A 22,191-nucleotide genomic window follows, 5' to 3' on the forward strand; every position below is an offset into this window, starting at 1 on the left:
TTATCGACCGACTCGCAAGCCGAGCCCCCTCTGGGTTATCCTCTCTGGTGTACCGATCGCTTAACGCTCCTCCGCGACAAATTACGAATTTCGCAGCAACCTTCGCGACGTGATTCCCCCCGACGCTGATAAAGAGCCGGTTCATCGAAGCGAGCCGAAGATATCGCCGCCAGGAAGCGCGGAGATCCCACAAAGGCTGGCCCGCCGCTATCACGGCGATAACGATAACGACTTGTCAGACCGTACCTTTGACGATCACGCTTTACGCGCTGTCGTCGGCCGCGAGGCCATTCGTACCATCCACAAAAGGAGAAGGATATTTCAAAGTCGCCTGCTCTCGCCGCGAGATATTGGATAAGACGGGAATATTGAATTCCCCCCCCCCTCTCTCCCCGAGCGGCCGAGCGCCACTCTAGATACGTCCAAAATAACGTTTCGCTAAGGTCGATTTCTAGCGAGAAAAGGACGCAATTTACTTTCGACCGGCCAAAGAGAGTCTTTCTTTCTCTTCGACTGGACGTCCCGACGACCGCGACGCGTCAACCCCCGATCGACCCGATCGACCTTCGCATCGAGATCGCTGCTTCGCGACGCCTTTGACGAGCGGATCGGGTCTACGTGGATGGCAAAGGGCCGCGGTGACCGTGCGCCATTGCGCACTCGCATATTGTCGTCGCCGTCGTAACCCGAGGTTCCGTTGGCAGCCTGCCGAGAACGATCTTCCCGCCGACGTAACGACACTCCGCGTTTGGCCTCTAATACCCATTTAAGTAATATACGCACGTCTCTTGGCCGCGAGACGCCTCGACGGTATGCGTGTGCGTCGACTTGGAGAAAAATTTACCCGACGATCGACGAACGCGTATTGAGCGCGACGCGTCTCTCAGCAAGATTATTATTATTATTCAGCACCCGAGAGAGAGTTCACGGAGGGAAGAGCGAATGATGTATCTTCGATCGGCGGTGCGCGATTTTGATACATCGGACGAGCGCTCCTTGAAATTCCTCGGCGCGTTCTAAAAGCCTGCCAGTCGCTAATTATTCAGCCGATTTTTTACCTCCGCTGATCCTTCAGCGAATCCTTTAATCGAATCGCCGAGTCACTCGTGTCGAGTCACCATTTTGCACGAATCGGGTCGACCGCTCGAAGGGAGACTATCCGAGGCTATCCGTATTTTCGTGGTCTTTCACGGTACAGAATTCTACGTTGTACTTCGCGACATGTTAATTACCAACTTGTCCACAAAGACACGAGTTCTCACGTCCCAAAGAGTTAAATCCCCACGACTCTCGCCGTGCTTCCCGACCAACGAAACTCCGCTCACCCTCAATCACGCCCGTGCAAACCGCCCGTGCCGTCTGATTAATGCTTCCTCCTGTGTTCCATGAACAGTCTCCGAGTTCGCCCAAGAGTTGGGCGCCGCGATGGAGAGCCACTCGGCGAACGTGCGACGTCTGGTCGACGAATTTCGCAGTCGATCGGCCGATTCGAGAATCGATATCGGTGGTATGCGACGCGTTTGGGAGAGCCTGTTACGGCAGGTCGAGGCGGACGCGGTCTCTCACCTCGACCTGGCCGCGGTCCTGCAGCAACAACTGTCCAGGCCGACGTTAGAGGCGAGCTTTCATCGGAAACTACAGTCGCGGAAGGTAAGCTCGCCCGCCGCTTTGGCGCCAACGAGAAATAGGAAATCGTACAAACTTCTTTGCGCCCGCCGGTAAACCCGCGACGAATTCGCGACGGCGTTGTTTCTACCATGCGGAGAAGTCGCAAAACGACGATATTGCGAAGATCTCTTTTCATTTTTTATTCACTTTTCTTTATATTTTTTATTTACTTTTATTTGCTTTCCTAGAAGTCTCTCATTTGATGCCGCAGTCATGCGAGTGACTCCTTATGTAATTTCCTTACAGCGCGTAGCTCTTAAGAATCGCATTAATAACGAAATAATTTCTTTTACGTCCAAATTGTAGCAAAACTTCCTCTGCCTTCGAGAAGTAATTCTGAAGGCGAGAAACGGCAGAAAATTTTTTGGCAAATAACTTTCAGATATAATTTATATTGTGTTCTAATGAATTAACTCGGGTCTCTGCAAACAGCAAACAGGTGTTCATTCAATCTCACTGATCACCCTCTCTCTCTCTATTCTGAATCGCCCGTTTCCTCCTCGCGTAGAACAAACAGCCATATTATTAAATGCCACTACCATATTACGATACCGCAATCGCTATTCCCGACGATTCCACGACACTTTGGCTCGCGATAAGACCGGCCGCAAATTCGCGAGGGACAAGTTTGCCGCGCTTACCGAGAGCGACCGGCAAAGACCCGCCGCGCTCCGTTCGATTATTCGGTTTCGATATTGCGAACAAAACGGTGACGGCAGCGGCGTTTCAATTCGCGACGCGCGCGCGCGCGCGCTTTTCACGCGCGGCGCATCTCCCTTCGTCAGCCGCAAATTGATCCGTGTGTACGCGCTTACCCCCAGGTATTCACCCATCGCGATGCATACGAGCAAGTGGTTAGCAAGACGGAGGAGAAGTTGCAGCGCGCCAGATTGGATTACAAGCGCGCCTACGCTGCGTTGCTAACCAATGATGGCAGTGCCGAGCAGGAATTGAAGCGCGCTTACTTGGAGTCGCATAACGCCTATATCCTGCAACTACGCGCCACCAATGCCATTACCGAGCGCTATCAGTTCCATTGTCTACCGGGGTTGCTCGGCGAGATTGCGGAGGTCTACGAGGAACTTTGCGGATTGGCCTGCAAATGCGTCGCCGGGATTTCGGAGGCGGCCGGAGAGCGCGCCGGCGACCAGGCCAAGCGTTATCAAGTCGTGGCGAAGGAAGCGCAGGCGGTGGTGCCATCGAACGATTTGCAGGTTTGTTCGCGTTTTATATACCAAGGGATTTTTCGTAGCGACGCGCGCGAAGAGGCGACGAGACGTCACGACTGACCTTCTTTCCCAATATCACGCTCGACGGATGAATTTCGCGACTTTAATACGCGCGATCAGCCGCGAAATAATGTCTTAATGTCACGCCCGAGCAGCCACGCGAGAGAATAAAGCACATGAGCAATTTATTTAAGAGAATTTCGCGGACATCGTCTCGATGAAAGAACGACGGCGCACGTGGCGTGCCAACACACGAACGCTCACGTTTATTCTTGAAATACGAGGATTAACTCGCATTACGTCGGATCTTTAGATCTACTTTTATATTTTCCCTCAATTTCTTTTCTTTTAGTTGTTTATCGGGGCCGTGTTGGGGATAGTGATTGTTGCGATAACTGGAGGAAATGTTTCCGAATTTATAGATATTTTCACGTACTTTTTAGATAAAATATCGCCTCACGATTCGCATGTAAATATTCTCATGCTCGTGTGAAGAATATATAAAGTTAAGCCTCAAGTCAAGAAGATATAGATACAAAATTCAGCTTTGAAAAACATCACAAAATATCATAGATATTTAAAATAGATAGATAAAAAGTCGGTCGATAAAATAGATGGATAACAATATCATATTTAAAATAGATAGATAAAGAACATCATAGAAGAAATATCATGGAATAATATACTCAATCATATGTATATAATCAGTATACGATATTATATCAGCATACGATACTTCAACAGCGTACGCCTGATTATACAAAGTCCGATAATTCTAATAAAAAGATGTCGATATCGCTACAGCATTCGAGTTATAAATGATCAGAGTTGACCAACGCGATGTTCCATAATATGCCGTTGAAATATTGTATCTTTATTTTTGCTACATTTCTCGTTAGAGATCAATGCGATTTGTGTGTGTAAGCATGCGCTATATAGTATGCTTCTTGAGCGTTGAAATTATGCGCTCACCGCTTCATTTCGAAGTCCAACGACGTCGAACCGGATCGAACTGGCTAAACTTGCCGTTGTGTCTCACCAAATTGCAACGTTTCACATCCGTCCAGCGGACCAGCCATCGTCCCGCGTCGATCACTTTTCGTTCACTTCACTGCACTCGTGACCGCACTCGATAATTCGAACGACGTTTAACGATCGAGCGAAAAGTTAAGTGATAACTTAAAAGTAGTTTGAAAGTATATTCGCGTGTCGCGCAACTCGTGTCAGAAATCCCGAGGCGAAGATGAAAGTCTGCGATAAAATGCGATAAAATGAGAAGAGAAGAAAAGGTGTCACACGGACGATTATGCTTCCCGAAAAACGAGATTCTTGTTTTACAAGACTTACAGTTTCCAAAGCGGGCGATAAATATACGTTTCGAATTTTAGCGATAATAAGTCTTGTCAGACTTGCTCGAATTGTAATGTTATTTCGATAGCCGAGGCGTGAATCGCGGATAAAGGTCGATAATGAGAAAACAATGGAATTAAAATCCGCGATCGAAATTATCGCGAATTCCGCGCACGGTGGCACAATTCTGACGCATATTATATACCGCTCGAAACAATTAGGGGATCATGCTGAATTAATAATGTTATTGAATAATATTGTAGTTTAAATCAAACGTAAGAGTTAAAATGTTTATGCAAATGTGCTTGCTGCGCATTAAAAGTAGATATATTTAAACGAATTGGATACTTAATCGGGCAATATAGGCATTTAAATGAGCGATTCCCCCCCCCCCCCGGCTATTCCGAGCAGCACAGCTTAAACGGCACATAAACAAACGCGTGGAAAACTACGAACAAAACAAATCGCATTGATACTCTCGAGCTTCAACAAGTTTTTATAATCAACATCTTTCAGTTTTTGTGACATACCGGATACCGCAGACTCGGAGCCGGCCGCGTTCTGCTACAAATCTAAAACACAAGAAATGCAATTTCGTCGATTAGATTTCAAGTACTGATGAAAGAATGCTCACAGATACGTGAACATCAGCCTTTCACGCAATTGCAGTTCTGCAATTTTTGCTCCGACAATCCGTATTCTCGGTTTGCGATCGCGAGAAGCATAGGTTTGCAAACTTAACCTAACTTACCTTCGAGCCGGCTCCGCTTGGCCCGAACCGGATCCTCCGGTATGCAATCAGCATCGACAAGAACCTGCATCCTTCCAGAACCGTCGTGTGTACTCGCAAGCCATGCGTCAAATCTGAGAAGCAAACGATAGGGTTCTCAATCAATCACAACAGTGGTTAGGTTAGGTTACATAGCTCGAATTGACAATGCGACATTTCCGATGATCTCTTTTCTCCTTAATTTTCATATAAATAAAGTGCAGTAATTACCTCTAAAATTATTCAAAGTACCGCTGCTATTCACGACGACTGCAATTCGACTATCACGACGCAGAGACGACTCCTCTCTGTCTTATCGGCTTCGATCGCGCAAACGAACTGAAAAATCACGGACAATGTCATACGAGACGTGTTTACTGTCGCGCGTTGGAGGTCGTACTATTGTTTGTTTTGAGGCACAGTCGAAAGATTCCAATGCGAGAATGTTCCAGAACGCGTTATTCCGAAGGACGCCATCTTAGATCATGATACTCACCCCGGCATGGCAGCGGGAGAGGAACATCGCGAAGAGATCGTTGACATTTTCGCGCGAGAGTCGTGGAATTCCTGCAAGACGACGGTCAATCGCGACAAAATAAACGCGCGATTACCTCTGACCTGCGCGTGCCTTCCGCTGGGTTAAATCCCTCGACGTCGTGACCGACGTCGGTGACGGCCGCGGCGGCGGCGGCGGCGGCGATGCGTTCCCGCGTCAATCTCACGCTCGATATGACCAATCGAGAGCGATCGATCAAGCGTGCGCGACTGGATGCGGCAACGGTGCCGGGCGAGCGACGGATACGGCTATTCGTACGCCGGACATATTGATCACGCATAGCAAATAGACATTCCGGGCGTATATCCAATTTCGGGAGCGAGGTATCCGTCGGCGGGATTACAATCGCCGGTATTCGGTGAAGAGGAGCGGCGAAAACAGGCGGGACTGATTAAAGTCGGTCATATACACACTGCGGGGAAGCAGCACGCTTCGTCGGGCCATATTGGTCATCTCGAGGATCGAGCCACGCCGCGCGCGAACTCTCGTCCGGCGTCCGGCTGACCAAGCGCGCTCCTATTCACTGATTCCGGCCTTCTCTCGAATCTGTCGGTCGGATCACGTCATCGCACGTCCTCCTCGCCGGATACTCGAGTCTCGCTCGCGAGCACGCATCTCTCCCAAGCTGCACTACATCTCTCAGTGTTTCGGGAGACGTGTTCGACGATTTGCGCTTCAACGACCGCGATCTCGCAGGTAATACGAAACACACGACGCGTGCTTTTCCGAAATCGCGGCCCGTTGCGTTCGCGCCGTTGCTGAAGCTTGTAATTTTTTAGACGCTCGCGACACACCAGCTGCAAGCACGCTCTCGTTGCATCCGGAATACCCCGGTATTCCGGATCGGTGTCGATCTATTTTCACTTGTCTCGTTCGACTGATTCGATCGACCCGCGCAACGCGGCTCGAGTACTTCCGTCCATCTCGCCTTCGACATTCGTCGAGGCCTTCGCGCTCGTCATTGATCGTCAATTGTACACGCGTAACGGTATGCACCGGATTAAGAGGATAATCGTGTTGTCGTGTTATTTAAGACCCTAGCGCGAAACCTGTCGGCTAGCACGACGCCGCGGAAGCCGCCGCGGCGCTTGTACGTCGCCCCGGCACCACCCGAGCAGATACCGATGGAGAGGATTAGCCAGGTGCCCACGCTCAGGGACGAACTGGTACCGACCGGCATCAGCACGCTCCCGCTTATGGAGGACTTACGACACGAATACGACAGCCTCACTCAGGAGATTGGTCGCCTGCAGGACGCCCTGGACGCCCTGGTGCGAATGCAGCGCAAGTACGTGCAATCATACTTTGCACTTTCATGCATCTCCTTCCTCGTTGCTTCAACGTCATCCAGCGTCCAGTTATCTTTCACGAGCATTATCTTCGTTAAACTCGTTAAAAACAAGAGAGAATAGCCTCGGATATCGCGATTCTTTCTTGTTTTTACATGCCGCACGTGGAAAGCAAATCTCATTTTAGCGAATATTTTACTTGTACATATGCATTATTTCATTTCGCACGAGTTCTTCCGTCAAATTTATAATAAAATGCGTTTGACACGCGCACGTGGAAGAGATTTGTACAAATATTTCGAGAATGCGTATTGAAATTTCATTTTATCATAGAGAGAGGGAGAGAGAGAGAGAGAGAGAAAACGCGCGCGTTTAATTTTTCTTTTGTCACGAATGTGTCTATCTTGTTTTGCAAAAAAATAATTTGGAAACAATGTGAATCTATCGTTTTATTCGAGCCCACCTCTATTATTTCAAGAATGTTAATAGTCGGCTTTTAGTTAATGAATCGGTGTCTCGTTTCTTTTTAAGGGGGGAGGCGGAAGACCGTTTTCAAGGCTATTTTTACGAATTTTTTTTAACGCCAAACGATAAGATCGATGGACTTGAAATGTTCACAGTGTATTCATTCAATGTTCAAAGTATAAAATAAATTTTATTGAATCACAAGAACCGATCCAATTTAATTATAGATAATTATAGATTAATTATAGATAATATAATTACAGATAAAAATGCAATCGTTCGTTTGCGAGCTCTATATTTGCTGTCGACATAATTTCAGGTCTCTCATTATTCTGAAACCAAAAAATGAGAAAGATTTTAAAAATATATGATTGTCATTATAGCCCGTACCAAAATGAAGACGGTGAAGTCAAATTTAGAAAAATAATGACTGTACAAAAAAAAATATCAAAAATGGAACTTTTCTCAACTTGTAATCATTTTCAAAGAAATGAATCAAACAAAATATAACTATATTCAAGGTAGAGACGCGACAACTACATGTCTATAGTGTATTGTGTGTTAAAAAATTTCAAGTTACTCGATTCAGTAGTTTTTGCGTAATCCTATCGACAGTTTAAGAAAATGGTGTTTCTAGGTTGACGCGTTGAAAGTTTTATGTGTATACTTTCCACAAGTATATTTTACACCTTGAACTACATTAATGAATACACTGAAATGAAAATTTCAAGTCAGTTCATTGATCCTACCGTTTCTGTTAGAAAATTCGTAGAAATAACCTCGGAAACGGCCCGCTCCGCATGTATAATTGTCCCCTTAAAACGAGACGCGCTAATCGCTAACTTATCGTTACTCGTTGCAGAAGCGCCGAGGGTAATCTTTACACGAAGGTGGCCGAGTTGCAGGAAGACATTTCGCTGAAGCGCTTCGACCTCGGAGTGGCGCAACTGCGTTTGGCCGCGGTGCAGGCACAGGTATGCGCGATTTTTCGTCCACGCATTCCTTCCGTTTGTGTCTGACACAAAAGCGCACCTCGTACGCTCGCGCGGTTGTCCACTTGAAAACGTGTGCGACAGGAGGTACGCTTTCCTTTTTTTCTTTCTTTCTTTGTTTGTCACGTCACTCGTGAAACGGGGAGAGAGAAGAGAGAATAAAATATAGTGCCCAAATAAGGTTCTTTCGCGAAACTCACGGAGCAGAAGGTAACATGGTGTGCGCGAGATGCAGGTTATATTACGAAGTGAGAAACTCCCTACGGTTACATCTTAGAATAGACACTCTATATTTAACCCCTCTGTGCTCACGACCTGAAATCTAGCAGGTATTCCGTCCATTTCATCCAATTTGTTCAATCGCGCATGGCTTCGAGTCTGCCGTCTCACTCAACGTGTACGAGGTGGACGCAACAACGGAATGACATCGTGCTCGATCGCTGGAACGCTGTTAATATCAGGCGAAAAGTGTGCCAATTTATCGGACTTTGAAGGCACGCTGAGAATGTGATCGCGCCAATTAAGCGTCGCGAGAAAGTCGCTGGCGCGCGCGCGCGCGGGGAGATTTTACTTCTCGCGAGATGTAGATACATAATTACGCGCCGTCGCGATGAAGAAAAGTCTCGCAGATAAGAAACGCGCTCGAGAAACGCTCGACGCTTCCGTAGCTTTCGCAGACTCGGCGCCTGCGAAAACACGCCGCGCCGCGCGCGACAAGCTTAATTCGATTGACCCGCTTCCATGATTACAACGCGAACGGAATTCATCTCGCCCGGGAGGATTAATATTTGCCAAAAACCCGAATCTGCCGTCAATTCTCTCCCGCTGATTGCGCGCTCTTTCTCTTCGGCCTCGTGGGAAAACCGACCTACGTCGAATCCTGCGTTCCCCTTACTTCGGCCGATCTCGCGGACGGCTTTACCGGTGTTTTGGGCAACCGGGAGACCCGCCGGGAACGCCCGGCGGATCTCGCGGACGATTAACAGGAATTTCGATACAAACTCTACAGACAGGCATTGTCTAACGGAGCTTGTTGTAAATATTTGTCAACGTAGCGCGCGTCCGTCGGGTGAATCTCGGCGCAATTTCCTCCGGGATCTGCTGTTTATGTTCGTAAACGCCAGGGGAAGAGGGAGAGAGAGAGAGAGAGAGAGAGAGAGAGAGAGAGAGAGAGAGAGGCTGATCCGCCGAAAAGTTTGCAAAGCCAAGTACAAGTGGTCATTCACTGGGAGCGATTGGTCATTCATCGGTGAGCTTCGGCTTAAACCCCCGGATAAATACTCCGTGCGCGCAATCGCGCGACATGCGCCCTCGCAACTGGGTCATCGGCGAGCACGAGCAAGCGTCTGAAAATCCATTCCTGGCCTCGCCGAGTCCGTCTATCCAGGTCAGGCGAGCAGGATCGGTCTGGCCGCGCGCTGCCGTTTACTACTCGTCGATACTCGTCGTCGTCGCCGCGTCTCTGCGATGGGCTGGACTACATTGCGTACGCGAGTCGTTAGTATTATTTTTCTTGTCGCATTCTACTGCCGTACGCCGTAAATACGAAATCGCATCCGCACCACGCGCCGCCACGAACCTGCGTCGTCCCTGAGGTTCCTCGCGCGACGCCACGAGGCCACCCTGGTTGAACAGTGGCCGCGACAGTGCTTAAGCTTGTTAACGCTCTGCATCACTGTGCATCAACGTGATCGTGAACGGGGATCTGTTCGGGGATCAATCGAGCCGACGACGGATCGTTCGATCTGTCCCCGTCCCTTGCGTTTCCCTTGCGTTCTCTCCTCCGTCCGAGCCGACGTTTCTCCGGCTCCGTGTGACTCGACTCGACTCGATCGGATTGACGCACGATGAAGAAAAGAAGCGGATGTTTTTTCCACTTGGTATTTATAATATTTGAGCTTTGCGCGGTACTTATCGGCCGGGGAGGAAAGTCCCTCGCTGTCGATGAAGCCGCGCAAACAAAGGGAGCGACGTCGCGCGATCGTGAACAATGGCCTGGGTATGTCCGTCTACGGTTACAGGGATCAATGAAAGTTGACATGTACGTGTGATCAATGAATACGCGGCCGCACGGCTACGCAGAAAATGGACCGGCCGCGCGGCTCGTGCTTCCGCGGAAAGTGCTTCAACCAGGGTGGCTGTATCGACGCGTCCGTCTCTCTTTTTTTCGCTACCTGCCTGGCGAGCGTGTCGCTCGCTATATGTGCATGCCGCGGTGCAGGACGAGATTCCCGAAGCGAAACTGCTGCCTCGTCCTCGAATCTTGAGACTCCGGATTAATGTCGAAAAAACACGAGCCCACGCGATCCCGCGCCTGTCTGTTGCCGTCTCGACGGCAAACCTCAAAGCGGGTCACGAAAAATCGAGCTCGTAATTATAATCTATCGCATTTCTCAGACGACGTCGATTATCGGACGGTGCGACTATTTTCGCTCGCATCGCCAAGGGATTCGCGGTAGCGTCGTCGGGACGTTTCGCCCTACGTCATTGCGCGAAAATCGTCGATGCACTCGACGATGCGTGACGTGCAACGACCACGTGACTCCTCTCTCTCTCTCTCTCTCTCTCTCTCCCTCCCCCCTCTCTCTCTCCCCCCTCTCTCTCTCTCTCTCTCTTGATTTCTTAATCGCGCGCGGATATTTTTCTTCTACTTACACGACGTATGCGCGCGGGTAATAACGGAGCGCAGCCGCTGGTAATAACACGTGGCTATAGACTAGAAACCCGTTGATGCCGAACCACGTGACTATATATAGTAAAGGTTCGCTCCTTAGTCATTCATAGCGGCATGTAAACAACGCAAATTGATATACAACGAAGCGTATATAGCGGCGCTCGTCGTCGGTCGCGGGTATGACGCTATAGCTCAACGATAGTGGACTCTTCTCCCTTTCGATTTGCATAAACTTGCACGGAGTGGCCCAGATCGCATTTGCTTTCACACACACAGATTCGCCGATCGATACGCGGCCGGCGCTTCCTCGCCTGGGAACATCGATGCCGTTCCTTTTTTTTTTTCCAATGCCGATTCTTCGACTTTGGACATTAAATATTGAAGTAGCCAACAGCGAGAGAGCTTCTTATTCAAATTTTGTTGCGGCAAAGTTTGATTAGAATCAAACAAAGGTCAAAGTTCCGCCAATATTTGCGCGCCTGTGAAACTTCAGTCTCCCGAAGACTCAATTACTCGAGATTCTCTTCTCAGACTTCGATGATGCCGAGGTGAAGCGAACCGTTCTCGGCTGCAGGAGAATTTTGCAATATTTTATGTTTATAATAATTATCAAGCGCACCAATCACTAGAATTACATCAGCATAATTACCAAACGTTCATTGTCAAGACGTCATACAGATCGCCTGTACCTTGCGAATTGCAGAAGGAGCTATTCGGTGGTGGAGAGGCCGGTCAACCGGACGGGGTGGCCAGTCGGAAGATGTCAAACGGCTCGACCGGAAGTCCCAAGCTCAAATGGCTGAAAGCGTTCAAAAGTCTGAAGACCAGCTCACCCACCACGCCGCCGCTGTCCGACAAGTGAGCCACTTATTTCTTTCCCGACTATGTCCACTATGTGCATGCCGCGGGAAAGTTTTCGACGCGCGACCGAAATTTTCCACCGGATGAAGCCACGTGTCCGCTCCGTGTTGAACCCTCCCGCTCGGGGTTCCTTTCCGCGCGAGTCTTTTTTCGTTCCGAAAAACGAAGGAATTACTCCGTCGGCCGGGCAAACGGATATCGATCGGTCGTCTTTTGTCCTTGTTACTTTTCCCACTGCACTTTGTTTCGCGTGTTGCTGAAGAGACTAGACGTTGCACACGCCACGTGTAAATTGTTTCCCGCAAATATTTACGGCCAAGAGATACGATACGTGCGCCTCGCGACTAGTGGCATTAATCGGTTCCCCTCGTTCTCACGACTCGAGGGAAAGAGAGAAGATCGTTTTGCGGATCCTTTGCGCGACGTTTTGCATGTGAAAACAGATGGTATCGCGAACGTTCCTCAAGAATCAGCCATCGCTTCAAACGCTACAAAGTACGAAAGTTAGACTCAGTCGAGGCCGACTCAATTAACTCGAGATTATCTCCCTTTGCTCTCTTGTTATTTCAATAGAGAGAGAGAGAGAGAGAGAGAGAGAGAGAGAGAGAGAGAGAGAGAGAGAGAGGAAGAGAGAGAGAGAGAGAGAGAGAGAGAGAGAGAGAGAGAGAGAGAGAGAGAGAGAGAGAGAGAGAGAGAGAGAGAGAGAGAGAGAGAGAGAGAGAGAGAGAGCAATAGAATCTCTTTCACCAGAGTTCTCTCTGTAGAACGTCCGAATTAACGAGTCTGAGGAATAGGGAACTGCCGTGTGGTCGTCGTGACGTTGTTATCTGACGTCGACGTTTCAATCTCGAGCCGAACGCGCAAAGTATCGGCGCGCGAGAAAGATTGCCGTTTGGATTCTCGCTGATTGCAGCGCGTGGAAAACGTCGTCGCTGTGAAAACACGCACGGCGACGTGGTGCAATCGGGGAATGTTTCTTGCCGCACGTTCGCGCACATCGAAAGAATCGACTTGTTGTCAAAGAGCGAATTCGCGCTCCAGACGAGACGACGACGACGACGACTCGGCGATTGGCGTCTTCTTGTCAAGCGTCAGTCGAGCGACTTAATACGCTCCTATATTACGGTGCGCTCTATAAGTTTCCCAATTAGGGGAAACACAGACGTTAGACAAAAGGGACTTTGAATAACCGTAGATACTGTTTTGCGAATGCTCGACTAATAAAGAGGAAAGCAGGCGACCATATACCACGCAGTTTCCACCGTCGTCGCGATGTCCAGGTAAGTCCTTCTTTCACACGAATACTCTCATTGCTGATTCCCCGTGCGATTGCCGATTGTAACACGTTTGCGTGTGTGTTTAAGATGCGGATAAATGCTACTTGATGTGTCTTGTGAATGAATGAGAGAGAGAGAGAGAGAGAGAGAGAGAGAGAGAGAGAGAGAGAGAGATGCCACATACGCAAGTCGTTTAATAATCTAATAATTCAGCATCGCAAAGAGGCGTCTCGTTTTCCGATAATTTAATTTATTTTTCTTTCCCTTTTCTTTCTCTCGAAAGAGAGGTGTATGTTTAGCTTTAAGTGTTGAGGAAAGAGAGTTAATTCGTTCTTTCGTTTCGTACGATACGTGTCATGTGTGCGCTAATTGTCTTATTTTACGGTAATGAATCATTTCGCTAAAGCCTCAAAACTAATGACATGAAAGTTCGCGCGGGGGATCGAGATCGAAGATCTCATAAGCTCCGTGTGTGTGTGTGTGTGTATGTGTGTTTCGCTTTAGCGCTGGGTATTACTCACGTGGGTGAAAATGATGTTGAATTAAAGTCAAATGAAATATACGAGATAATAAGGACTGCGTGCCTCGTACTGCAGCATATCGAACAGAAAAGTACTCGCACGCGCGCGCGCGATCCTTTCTAATCTAGAGTCGCGCGAACGGGAAAAAACCTCGCGCGCTGTAGAGTCGCCATGCATGAATACAACACGTTTTCATTTTGCATTAATATGAAGCGTCAAAGTGCGCGACAGCAGCGTTTTTCTCTCATGTATCGGATTATCCTGCTCTCAAAACAGAAAAAAAGAAAAACGAGGTAAAGCGTGCAAATCTTTCTCTCTTTTTTTTTAACTTTATCCGACACACACACACATATATATATATATATATATATATATATATATATATATACTACAAGAGAAATACAAAATTTCGAAATACCAGAAAGAGAGAGAGAGAGGGGGAGAGGGGGAGAGAGAGAGAGAGAGAGAGAGAGAGAGAGAGAGAGAGAGAGAGAGAGAGAGAGAGAGAGAGAGAGAGACGGACACTGAGAGAGAGGAAAATCGCGAAAGCTCGTGTATCCTCGCGCAAGCTTACCGCGCAATTCACCTGTGCATCGGGAGCACAATTGACGACTCGTCGACGGATCGTTATTCCGCAGCTGTACTCTTCGACATAATCGCCAGTACTCGCGCGCGCGTGCACAACGAGCGATAATAAACAGTAAAACAGCAAGCCTTGTTTGCAAAAGGCGCGTTTGCAAAAGGAAAGAAAAAGATAGCAAAAAGAGATGGGGGAGGGAAAGAGAGATACCCACGCTGAGCTTTCGACAAAGAGGCAGGCCACGATCCGAGGAGCCCGGCGCTTCAAGGCACACGATCGATTTTTGCAGGAAGAGCCTGGAGTCCGAGGGTGGGCACACCTGGCGCGAGTACACCTATCGCAAGATCACACCGTGCGACGCGTGCGGCCAGGTACTGCGCGGCCACAGCCGTCAGGGTGTCCGATGCCGCGGCTGCAAGGCCAACGCGCACACTGATTGCACGAACATGGTGCAGCCGACGCTCTGTCCCAGCCTGGCGCCGAAGAAGAGCGGCGGTATACCACTGCTGAGGCGGCAAAAGACGCAGGTAGCCGACGAGGTGCCGCCGCCGGCTGAGCACAGTGAGTAACCGTCCCGTCGACGCTCCGGGGAAGAGACACGCGAGAGTGACGAACCCGCGTCTCTCTCGACCCCGCTGACTGACTTTCTGTTCCCCACGTTCTCTTTCTTCCCCGCCGCATCCGCCAACGCCAACGCCACCGCCACCGCCACCGCCAACTGCCAGCGACACGCGACAGCTCTCTCTCTCATTGTCGAGGACGCTTCTCTTCTTTTTTTTTTTTACCTTCGGTCAACGACCCCCGGACGAGGGGGGGGGGGGCCTGCCGATGACTTGCCGTTGTCTTGCCGGCCGGGATCGCTGGGACTTTTCCCATTTTCTACTTCTTCCCTTCACCCGCCCCACGTCTCCTCTTTTCTCTCTTTTGCTTCTTTCTCTTTGTTTTCCTTTTGTTTCCTTCTCGTTTCGCGGAGGAACGTCGGACTCGTGCAAAGCGTGTCGTAAAAAATCGTTGGGAATTCATTGACAGGTATACGAGTTCGAGTGTCACATTCCGGCCGCGCTTGTTTCGCGATTTTTTGCCCCGTTGCGTTTCATCGCACGGCGACGGCGAGTGAGTATGTTCGAGAGACCGGGAGAGACAGAGAGGAGGAGAGAAAGAAGGGGAAACGGTTGGAAATAGAAGACTGGGAATTATTAATGAACCGACTGTTTCTCTCGCGCTCGAGAGAGAGTCAGTTTTTAATTTTGCAGTTGGAAATCCTTCACGCTCGCCCCCGCGATTTCATTCACTAGTCGATATATTTTATGTAACTTTCGTAAAGGGTAGAGAGAGAGAGAGAGAGAGAGAGAGAGAGAGAGCGACGGTGAACGAGCGCTCGTTCGTAATTTACGAAGTGCACTCGCACAGAGAAGACAATATTTTCTTATTCCCGACTGAAGGAACGTCTCTCTCTCTCTCTCTCTCTCTCTCTCTCTCTCTCTCTCTCTCTCTCTCTTTCTCTTTTTTTCTCCCGTTTCCCCTCTGCGTACACTTAATTTTCCGCGATATCAAATATTATGTCAGTCGTGAAAGCTTTAAATTAAGATTGCGTTAAACTCGACATTACATCCGGTGACTGAGCACTTCCTGTCTATTCATCGCGCGGCGCGACTGGGTCTCTCCGATTTCGATCGGCGCTCGCCGATGCCGTCGCGATGCTCTCGTCATTTATGAACGCAAATAGAAAGAAAGAAAAAAGAGGGAAGAAGAAGACAGATCGATGTGCGAGCGAGCGCGACGGAACGCGCGAGCCGACAATCACGAGCCCGAAAACCCGAATGACCGAATGCGCGAAACTGTGTGTGTGTGTGTGTGTGTGTGTGTGTGTGTGTGTGTCGGTGCGCAACTTGCATTGCTGTGTCTCTTTATCCCGTGTGGGCAGACGTGGACGCCATATACCAGGTGCTGAAGCAGGCAGGCGAGATCCGTGGAAACTCGACAAACTCACCACCTACGCCTCCCACAGCAGAACATCCCCCCTCCGGTGCAGCACCTTCGTCAACGAGGGCCTCCTCCCATCCTTGTTCCTCGTCCACCTCTGGTAAGACGCACCGCCGAGAATTCCCGTCGATCTTGGAACATACCGATCGGGAGCCCCGAAATTCTTCCAAACGGAATCTGACGGATGCACGGAGCTCTTCCGACGCTCCGACCGAGCTTTCCGGCCGGCCGGGCCACGAAACGCGAAAGAGAGTTTCGTCTTTTCGTGTACACTTTTTGTTAAATTGTCGGTTCTTTCCTTCATTACCGCGATGCGATTGGAGGTCCTCTGATCCAATCGTATGCTCTAAAGTGTGGGCAAAAATTGTCAATTTAGAACCGTTGCTAGCCTATCCCTAAAGAGGATATATCTTTAGACCCGGGAGACTCCTGAACGCGCCTCAATCCGCAATTGCGGAGAGACTCGCGGAGCTTAATATTGGAAATAACAGCTCGTCTTTGAGACAGTCGACACAATCGTAAACGCCAAACACATCGGAATAATCGGGGCGCACCGTCGTAGTACTGGAGCAAACATGTTCCTCGAATATGTGTACGTCGTAGTTTCTCTAGTCTGTTTCTCGTCGATACACCGATCGGTTTATGATCGGCCGTTCTCGACGAACAGTACATATTATCCCCCCCTGTTTCGTATTCTTTCTCGTAAACTCTTTGTAAGAGCAGTGTAAATAAGTTTCTAGTATGTTATTATTATTTTTATCGTAGTTACTATACACTCACCATACTGAAAACGCGGGGAAGGTAAGAATATAGCACGCGTTCGATTGGCCGGAAAGAGAAAGAAAATTCGATTTCACCATCCGAGAAAAGGACAAAAAATATTGCGTCCCGCAGTGTCTCGAATTTTTATTTCTTCACGCATATTCCTACCTTCTCGTTCACTAGTTAAGTTACCGCTACGTAACTACTCTTACGTATTATCCTTCTCAAGCACGTGTTTGTGTGTGCGTATGTGTGTACGTCTTGATTATTATGGTCGCTTGTTGCTCCAGTACTATCAGTTCCAAGGTCCGCAAAAAGTCGATCTGTGTCTCTCTATGTAAAGCCGCTCGTCTTTCTTCAGGGACATGACTCGTAAAAATCCTGTATTCACTGCCGGTACTTTGATATACTTCTCTCCTTTCTTCTCCTTCTTCTTCTGCCACTGCCTATTGCGCTTCTTCTTTTTCTCTCTCGTACCGCTTCTTCTTCTTCTACTTCTTCTTCGTCTTCTTCTTTTCGCACACATGTTTCTTATCATTAAGATTAAGATTCGAGCGATCCTCCCTAGAAGTAAGCCGCTGTGACATCATCGTTAATCGCTATTAATCGATACCGTTACCGCGTTCGTATATCGATAAGTCGTTATCACTATATATGATATCTGTAGTGCCATAGTGTAGTGCGTTACGTTCGTCACAACTGTCACGCCCATGACGACGAGTGGCCAGCCGTTCAATCGTATATCGCTCGCAAGCCACCACGAATTTTCCTATTTCCGTCTCGCTCTATTACAAGCTCCAGCTCCCGTCGGGATACGTAACGAGTCGTGTGTGTCGTTAACAGTTTTGCATGTAAAATCGCGATGTAAACGTTGAGATTATCGAGGCGTGCGACTCGCTGCCATTATTAAGCAACAATGGGCGCCACGCCCGCTTCACAGTCTTCATTACGAACGTGCTCGATTTTCTGAAGGAGCCTTCGAGCCCGTCGAGCGCCACTCGGCCGAGAAAGCCTCGAGGATCGCGGCGATATAAGTTGAACGGGGGCCGATTTTTCGGAGTCGGGTTCGTCGCCGTCGCCGTCGTCGTGGGTGCCATTCCTCGACGACGAGAGAAACACTTTATCGCTTCTCGCCCTCTTGATTTTTGTCGCGCGCTTATCACGAAGGCTTGTCAAGTTTGCCCCCCTTCCCCTTCTCGAGTTCTCAGCAGTTCATTAGCTTTCTCTCTCATATGTGTGCAGTTAGACATCCGCTGTAACAACGATACACAATAATAATCATGGCGATAACGGTGATGACAATAACGACCTAGTGTTGATAGCAGTAATTATCAGGTTAATAATAATAATAGAGCTGTTTAGCGTCTTTAGGATCTTTTTCTTCTCTTTCGTTATTTGATCGCTGATTTGTAGATTCCTTGTTTCCTCTTTTGTTTGTCTCGCAATCGCACGTCTTTCCTTTTTTCTTTCTTTCGGCAATCATGCCGAGTTCGACATCGAAAAATTACGATAGTAATTACGTAGTAACAGGAATGTTTTCGGGTGCGAGTAAATAAATCACGATCCACGAGTGGACGACAAGGAGCGAATAACGAAAAGAGAATCTCGCCGCCGACTAACCCCGAGAGGACGGTAACGCCAGGATTTGGGCCAGCCTGTGCTATCCTAACGACAATAATTAACGAGAATTTGTGAGAGAGCTTTGACGATTTTTGCGTAACCCTCTAAACAACCCTGAGAGCGAGACACCAACTGACACGCAAGTCTTCCCTAAGAGGAAAGAATGGGAGAGAAAGAGAAAAGTCGAGAGTGAAGAGTGAGAGGGTGGGAGAGAGTGAGGGGGAGAGAGAGAGAGGGAGAGAGAGAGAGAGAGAGAGAGAGAGGGAGAGAGAGAGAGAGAGATGCAATTAACCGCTAGAAGAGAAACTAGAAACTATCGGTATCCTTGACATTTGATTGATCAGGACGCGGCAGCGGTGGATCCACTTCCGGCACGCGACCCTTCGGCCAGCCCCTGCTGCTGATGTCGCAGGAGTCGCCGCCGTCGACGTCCTCGCAGAAGACACCCGAGACGGAAGTGCAACCTCAGCGCGGTGCCAATAAGAAACGATGACGATGCGTCCCGTCTGGTTGCGTCTCGCGTCGCGTCGGACGAATTGCATTCACGCGAGTGCATCCGAGTGCGCCTGCACGTGCCGGGTGGGATTCCTTTTCCGTGCGCGAAGAAAGCGCTCGAGGACACCGCCGGTCTCGTCGTTTTCCCTCCCTCCCGGCCCCCGGGTGTCGTCGATTTTATTTATTCGCGTGCGCACACCCCGCTTCCGACTTTCTTCGCTTTTATCCTGTACGACGGCGGCGTGTTTGATGCATATTCTTGAATATATCCTATCGCACGTTCGAATCAGCTCCGGACGACTGTCGTATTCAGAAATGAATGTTTTGTGTGAAAATACAACGGAAGTGCAAGCGGAGTCTCATAGCGAAATTATTAACGTCTTTCCAAGGGGAATTTTAATGAAGTTCATTTTTGTTTATTTATTTTTGTCTATTTTTTATGAACTTTACAGAATATAAGAAAATGTATATTTTTAAAAATAATTATCTTGTCCAGAGCAATCTGCCAATTTGAAACTATTTTGAGTCGAGCAATATCGAAACGGCACAATGACCTCAGTGGTCTTCCAAAGAATGAAAACTCGAGGAGAGCCCAGCCCAATAAGTGTAACGCGACTTCGACAGACTCTTCAATAATTCATTATCGACGTCTTTTTGACCTTTGACGCAAGCGACAAACTGTGAAGGAAGAACTCCGAGAAATAGAGGAACATGCGAGACATGAAAGAATATCCATTGAACTCGCGTGGCACGTCCATTACCAATTCGCTCTAATCGATCGACGAGATTCAACCGCCGCGCCGGCCGCTCGTTTCGGGACGCCCGAGGAGGGACATTTTCCGCGCGCGCTCGTTAATTGACAGTCGCTAATGACAAGCACAGAGAGGCAACGAGTGTCAAACGGACGTGCAAACGTCGAGCAAATGTGGGCGTCGATTCTCAGTCGAGTGTATCGATCCGGCCATGCATATATAGGTCGCCGTATATTACATATGAGACGAGGAGAAGGACAACGATCGAACGAAAGAAAAAAGTCGCGTCTCTCACGCGAATCGACGATCGAACACGAAAGTACCAGCGCCGCGTGATAGCCCGGCGGTCTGTTTGCCGCCGAGGTAATTAGCCGACTGCCCGCTCGATGACGAAGAGCGGCGATGTGCGAGGAAAATCCTCGCACACGAGAAAAATACCTTCGGCTTCGCGGGGAGTCCCGGATGCGCGCAGGATCGCGCCGCCGGATGATCGCACGCTGGATCGCGGACGAAGAGCGGAGAGGCGAAAGGAGAAGGCGCAAGGAAACGTCGCTTCCGATGCGGATCGATTCGCCCGTAACGGCGTGGAAGTCACATGTGCGTCCCCCTTACTTATCTTACTTATCTGCCTGTCGTTTACCCCTCCGCGTTGCCCTTTTGCATCCGACACGTCGAGCGTCGCTCGCGACTATCCATCGCACTTTGGGAGTGTTTATCGATCGGATGAACGAAAAGAGGGTTTCGACGCACGTTTCTCTCGCGTTCCTGTCGCGTGGAACATGCGGTTTCCGATATGGAACGCGCGATATTGTCATGTATGGCTTGGATAAATGTTCAGATTTGATACACGCGTATGTATGTGTGTGTGTGTGTGTGTGTGTGTGTGCGTGAGAGGAAGAGAGCGCATGTGCCGAAAGCCGAAAGCGAAATTTCATAAACTAGGTAGGATAATCCGCGTTCGTCTCTGCAAAAAGGTTAATTAAAGTCTTCTAATTTTTCAAGTTCTCTTTCTTCGCCAGTTTTTTTTCTGTTCTTTCTCTTTTCTCTAATTGCCGCGTTTCTGTTCACGGAGAACGCGCAACATTTCCCAATTTAGCCTCACGCGTGATGGTCTCGTTTCATTAGGGGCTGTTTAAATGGGCAGGGAGATCTTAGCGGCTGCAACCGGCCCGTTTCAACCTAGCTCGCTGCACACACACGAATTCTAGCGAATACAAAATCGCGAAATCGCGGATTTGCGTCGCGAGGAGGTCGAAGGGCAAAGCAATCGCCGAGCAATCGTCGAGTTGCCCGCGTGGTTCGTTAAACGTATGTAAATACAATCTATGGAGCGATTTACGCCTCGCTATCGATTTAAATCGATAGAACACGCGCCGCTGTCGCTTTTCCGCCGTCGTGATGGCGAACGAGATCGTTTTCCGCCGGGCGCTCTTTGTGGCGCACCGCCGCGCCGCGCGGCGGTCTCTTTATTACCGCAGCGCGAACGGAAAATTCGTTCTCACCCCGTTCGGTATATTCCGGCTGAGAACGGTCGCCGCCGCGCCGCGCGAGCCATTTTTCCCTTCTTTTATTTCCTCCTTCGGAGAGCACACACGGAGAGCGAGAAAGTTCGAGCGAAATAGTCCGCGGGACGAGCGGAGGACGCACTTTCGCGCTGTAAAAATTCGACCGCGATATATTTTTACGGGCAGGGGCGCAAGGGCGAGACGAAACGTTCCTGCTTAGCCGGGACGCGGTCGACAATCGTCCTTTGTTTGCGAGTCTGGAATTTTATACACGCGCCCTAAATCGCGGGGAAACGCTCGTTCGGCGTTCTCGTCGCGCGCGGGGAAGCGGTCGGTCGAGTCTTCGCGCTCGCCGCTCTCTCGTTTGTCAACGTCCTGCTTATTATCGCGCCTTATTAGCATGCGAATGCGATAATACGCAGTGTACGCGACACGCGATTAGGGAATAAGAGAGAAGAAGAAGACTTGAGGTAGCCGACGTGTAGTCTAGAGGAGACGTTACGGCCCAGGTGGCTTATTACCCTGCAAATTGCCGTCTCCTCACACGCACGTCCGCAACAATGTTCGCGCAGGTTTCTCGCCGACACGAAAGCGTATGTAAATATTGTAAATAAAAGTGCCTCTCTCACCGCAGTGTCTGACAGTGCCTTTTCTTGCGTATTTTTCGCGTGCGAGTCGTGTCCCGTCGTAATTACGCTGCTTGCGAGCTTTTTGTATATACTTCAGTACATAGGTTACACTTAATGATTAATGTGCCGGCAAATAATAGGTTGTTCCGCTTATACTCGTGCAGCTGACACTTCCACACACTCTCGACGCTGACTCGGCCCGGCCGTCTCCCTT

The 22,191-nt window shown here is 49.2% G+C and overlaps 1 protein-coding gene across 5 annotated transcripts in view; it reads left to right on the forward strand.

The window, feature by feature from the left end:
* Positions 1-22,191, forward strand: part of Stacl (SH3 and cysteine-rich domain-containing protein) — a 38,515-nt gene that overhangs the window by 12,140 nt on the left and 4,184 nt on the right. For 2 of the 5 annotated variants that reach the window (XM_025302998.1, XM_025303001.1), the window contains exons 2-9: positions 1,394-1,650; positions 2,490-2,882; positions 6,607-6,860; positions 8,189-8,300; positions 11,696-11,850; positions 13,080-13,133; positions 14,521-14,792; positions 16,156-16,314. In XM_025302998.1, the coding sequence (XP_025158783.1) occupies positions 1,394-1,650; positions 2,490-2,882; positions 6,607-6,860; positions 8,189-8,300; positions 11,696-11,850; positions 13,080-13,133; positions 14,521-14,792; positions 16,156-16,314 (1,656 nt within the window). The remainder of the gene's footprint in view (positions 1-1,393; positions 1,651-2,489; positions 2,883-6,606; positions 6,861-8,188; positions 8,301-11,695; positions 11,851-13,079; positions 13,134-14,520; positions 14,793-16,155; positions 16,315-22,191) is intronic. The other 3 variants (XM_025303000.1, XM_025303002.1, XM_025302999.1) reach the window with 2 other exon arrangements.

This window comes from Harpegnathos saltator, unplaced genomic scaffold (assembly GCF_003227715.2).
Source record: "Harpegnathos saltator strain DR-91 unplaced genomic scaffold, Hsal_v8.6 scaffold522, whole genome shotgun sequence".
NCBI lineage: Eukaryota > Metazoa > Arthropoda > Insecta > Hymenoptera > Formicidae > Harpegnathos > Harpegnathos saltator.